General features: G+C 66.7%; 1 protein-coding gene across 2 annotated transcripts; it reads left to right on the top strand.

The window, feature by feature from the left end:
* The first annotated feature begins 685 nt into the window (after positions 1-685).
* CRYBB2 (crystallin beta B2) lies at positions 686-3,978 on the top strand. 2 transcript variants are annotated; one of them, XM_048073693.2, is made up of 6 exons: positions 686-1,010; positions 1,700-1,774; positions 2,306-2,424; positions 2,906-3,080; positions 3,454-3,596; positions 3,687-3,978. In XM_048073693.2, exons 2-6 carry the CDS (start codon positions 1,721-1,723, stop codon positions 3,853-3,855), a joined length of 660 nt encoding a protein of 219 aa, XP_047929650.1. In that variant the 5' UTR covers positions 686-1,010; positions 1,700-1,720; the 3' UTR covers positions 3,856-3,978. The 2 variants fall into 2 exon arrangements, with proteins under 2 accessions (XP_047929650.1, XP_047929651.1); XM_048073694.2 differs by having other exon boundaries at positions 692-1,010; positions 2,906-3,038.
* The last annotated feature ends 540 nt before the right edge of the window (positions 3,979-4,518 follow it).

The following is a 4,518-nucleotide window of genomic DNA, read 5'->3' as shown; positions in this document are numbered from 1 at the left end:
AGCAGCCGGGGATGCCACTGGGGGGGCTGCAGCACTTTGCTGGGGCTGGCTGCGCAGCCGCTGCAGGCCCCCCCAGGACATGCCGTGTGCGGAAGGGAGCAGGTCCGGGCCCCTCTGGTGCTGTGTGACACTTGCTGGGGTGACAAGGGAAGGTCCCCCTCCTCCGGGGGTGGCTGTGGGCGCTGCACAGCAGCGGGGACCCCCAGCAGGGGCATGCCCTGCTGTGGCCGGGCCATGTCCCAGGCTGCCAGCCCCCGTTGCCGGCCTTGGCTTTGTCCCCACGTGCTGGTGGGACGGCGGGGCTCAGCCACTGCATGGGGGGCCCAAAAAGGGCAGGGGGCTAATGGAAGGGGACCCCGATACCTGGCACCAGCTGGCACTGGTGCTGTGCCCCCAGGGTCCCGGGGCTGCCCTGCTCCCCTGTTGTTCCCTCCCATTGTGTCCCCATGCCCAGGGACCCCTCAGGGCCCCCTCCGCTGTGCCGGGGGCTTTCCCTGGCTGGGGAGGCGCAGACGGGCAGACCCAGGTGTTTAGGGGCTGTTTGAAAGCTCCGGGCAGTTTTATCGCGCAAGGAAAGAGCCAACCTCAGCAGTTTTCGGTGCTTCCAGCGCCGGGGCAGCGTGTCAGCTGGTTGGAGGGATAAAGTCCCTGGCTCCAAAACTCCTGAAGCAGGGCCGGCGGGGGCTTTGTTTGCAAGGGCCGGGCTGGGTCTTGGCATGCATTCGGCTGATGCAGGCAAACTCCAAATCTCCTTGCCAGCAAACCCAACAAAGCGGGCGACTCGAATGTGAAAGCTAATGAAATAACTCCGCGACTTGGGGTTTGGGGAGACAATGGCCGCGGCGCGTCAGCTGACCCCGGTTTTCATTGGGTTTAATCCTGCATTCCCGCTTTGAATCATGCTCTAACTATTCTGTAAATAGCTCGGGCACCGTTCTCCTGCGGCGCAGTATAAATTGCCCCTCTCGGTCCCAGCCCTTCACTGGCTCAAGCGGGTACTGGTACAACTGGTAAGAGCTCTCTGTTTTTGTCCTCGCATTTTTTTGTTTTTATTTGTTTCCACCCTGGCCTGCCGCAGAGCTGCTCCCACCTGCGTGCAGCTCGGAGCCGCGGGGCTGTTCTGTGCCAGACCAGGCTCTGGTTTGTGGGGAAGCCAAACCCCATCCCACGCTCTGGGGAACGCGAGTCCTTCTCGGGGCGGCTGTGCGGGGGGCGAGGGGGCCGGGGCTCTGCAGTGGGCACCATGCGCACACACGTATGCACACATTTACACACGCATGTACACCGCCACGTGCACACACACATGGTGGGGCTGCCAGCGGGTGCCCTGCTGCCTTTTTCCTGACCCCACGAGGGACGGGGAAGCCTCGGCTGTAGCTCGCTGAGTAGGAACCGAGGGAAAAGCCGCGCAAGTAGCAGTCGGGATGCTCTGTGAGCGTCCTGGGACCACCCCCAGGCTCACGCGTGCCCTCGCTCCAGGCTCTGCCCCTCCTCAGCCCCATCACAGGCGAAGCCAGGCCGGGGCCTGGGGCTGCTGCAGCACCTGGGGAGACGTGCAGGAGCCTGGGGCTGCGCTGCTCTGTTCGCCGTGCCCCCCGGTGCGGTTCAGCAGCGGGAACGGGGTGCGGGCGTGGGGCACGGGCCCGGGGCCGTGAGCACAGTGCCAGGTGTACCCTCAGCCTGAGCTTTCCTCCCGCAGAAGCAGACGGCCCGGCTGAGGATGGCTTCCGAACACCAGATGCCAGCTTCCAAGCAGCAGCCAGCCAGCTCCAAGGTCAGTGCGCGGCCGCCCCGCAGCGGGGCCGGGGCTCAGCCTCACCGAGCGCCCAAATCTCCTCTCCCCCTGCCCGCAGGGACACCTCTGCTTGTGCCCCCTCGGCCCCCTCTGCTGCTGCAGGCCCCCGGGGGCCCGGTGGGAAGGGATCGGCTCCCAGTCCCCAGCCACGGAGCAGACACAACACGTTTGCCTCCCTCCGCCCCACTGAGCCGTGAAATCCGCGCTGAGCTGGTGGCGCTCGGCTCATGGGGCTGCACGGATGTGCCCGCTGTGGTTGTGGGCCCTGCGGGGTCTGTGTCCCGGCCGTGCCGCGATGCCCAGGGGAGAGCCGGGGCTGCTCGGTGTGGCGTCAGTGCAGGGATCCCTCTGCGAGAGGCACCAGCGTGCTGCGAGGCACCGGCAGGGACTCGCAGCCCCTGGGAGTGGGAGCTGCTGGGACGGTGCTCGCGGTCTGTAGAAGCGAGGGAAGTTTCGGGGGGCAGCGCAGGGTGTGGGCTGTGCCCTGCTCACGGCCCCGCTCTCCTGCAGATTGCCATCTTCGAGCAGGAGAACTTCCAGGGCCGCTGCCATGAGCTCAGCGGCGCCTGCCCCAACCTGAAGGACGCCGGCGTGGACAAAGTGGGCTCCATCCTCGTGCACTCCGGACCGTACGTCTCGGCGGGGGGGACCCCAGGAGGGAGGGTCCTGGGGAGCCCCCCCCCCTGCTGGCACCCCGTGGGTTTCCCACAGCTGGTGCTGCGGGGTCTGGGCGCGAGGTTTTGGGGTCCCCACGGTGCTGAGCCCCAGCAGCCAGCCCGGCCCACCTGGGGCTGTGTCGCGGTGCTGGGGAGGGCAGCGAGTGGCCTCCAGGGTTTCCTGTACCTGGGGTGAATCCCGCAGTGCTGCCACCCTCTGCTCTGTGGGAGGGGAGCTGGGGGGGCTTGGGCACTGATGGTGGCATCGCCCACCCTTTGGCCGCCTTCCTTTCCAGAGCAGGGACAGGCACGGAGGGTGCCCGTCGCTTGGTGCTGCCGCCTTTCTCCCCACGTGTGCTCTCGGAGAGGGGACGGGCGGCCACCGCGCCGGAGCAGCCCTGCTCTGGGAAGGGAGGGACGCCCCGCCTGAAGCTCGTCCTCTGCTCTCTCGCAGCTGGGTGGGCTACGAGCAGGCCAGCTGCAAGGGAGAGCAGTTTGTGTTTGAGAAGGGGGAGTACCCCCGCTGGGACTCCTGGACCAACAGCCGGAGAAGCGACAGCATCACCTCCCTGAGACCCATCAAAGTGGTGAGAGCACCCAGACAGCCACTACCCACCCGCCAGACCAAGGTCTGCAGCCACAACTCTTCCCCCGCCTTCCCCCGGGCCCCCAGCCCCGCGGGCAGAGGAGCACCCCTCCCGTGCACCCTGCCCCAGCTCGCCGGGGCCCCAGGGGAGCCCCCGGGGGGGTCGGTGGGAGCACGGGGATGGGGACCGGTGGCACAGGAGCGCAGGACGTCTGCTGGTAAGTCCGGGAGTGCCCACGGAGGGTGCTGGGTCTCTGAGCTGGGGGGACACAGAGCGGCCCTGGCATCAGAGGGAGGCACGGCGCGCGGTGCTGCTCCCTTGCCTCGGTTTCCCCGCAGCCCCCGGGGCTTTGCCCCCCGCCCAGCCCCAGGACCAGCGGGTGCTGACCCCACGTCTCCGCTCGCTCCCGCTGCAGGACAGCCAGGAGCACAAGATCGTGCTGTACGAGAACCCCAGCTTCACCGGCAAGAAGATCGAAATCATCGACGACGATGTGCCCAGCTTCCACGCGCACGGCTACCAGGAGAAGGTCTCGTCCGTGCGGGTGCAGAGCGGCACGTGAGTACGGGGCCGTGGGACCGGGCGATGCTCCCTCCTCGCCCCATGGACAGCCGTGACCCCCCCCCCCTCCCCGTGCTTGCCTTGCAGGTGGGTGGGCTACCAGTACCCCGGCTACAGGGGCTACCAGTACCTGTTTGAGAAGGGGGACTACAAAGACAGCTCAGAGTTCGGCGCCCAGCACCCCCAGATCCAGTCGGTCAGGCGCATCCGGGACATGCAGTGGCACCAGCGCGGCGCCTACCACCCCTCCAACTAAAGCCCCCGGCCCCGCCGGGAGCAGGGAGCCCAGCAAGCTCCCCTCGCCCGCCGCTGCCCCCACGGCCTCACCTCCCGCCTCCCCCCGTGTGAGCCACGCCGCTGCCAAAGCAACCGAATAAAGCTTGGAGTTTCAAAGTCCCCGGTGTGGCCCCTTCCTTCCCGGCGGGGCGCAGCCCATCCCGACCTCCGGCACCCAACGGGGGCGGGGGGGGGTCATTGCCGTCCCGCACCCAAGTGCCCCTCACCAGCGGCGTCATGGTGGTCGCTGCCAGCACCGATAGACCCCAAAACTGCTCCACTGAGAGGGGGCTGTGCAGTGGGTTTTGGCAGCAGGGCTGGAGATGTCCGTGCCCCCACAGCCTGTGCACCGGGGGTCCGGCCGCTGCGCCTGCGGGGGGTACGGAGGGGGGTGCACGGCTCCTCTGCAGCCCCACGTCCCGCTGCAGGCAGCAAAGGTGTCCCCAGAGGGCCCTGGTGTCGGGACAGACACCTCAGAGCTTAATAAAGCAATTATTAAGCACTGTCAGTGCTTAACAGCATTGCTTAATAACTGCTTCACCCAGCAACAATGCTTTAATTTAGCATTAATATCGCTAAATAATGCTTTAATTATTTGCACTCTAAGTTGAGCAAATGAAGCTGTCAAGTGATGGCTCCAGCA

This window comes from Anser cygnoides, chromosome 17 (assembly GCF_040182565.1).
Source record: "Anser cygnoides isolate HZ-2024a breed goose chromosome 17, Taihu_goose_T2T_genome, whole genome shotgun sequence".
In the NCBI taxonomy this organism is placed as follows: Eukaryota; Metazoa; Chordata; class Aves; order Anseriformes; family Anatidae; genus Anser; species Anser cygnoides.
The sequence above is the reverse complement of the archived record's forward strand: the minus strand, read 5'-3'. Positions and strand labels throughout refer to the sequence as shown.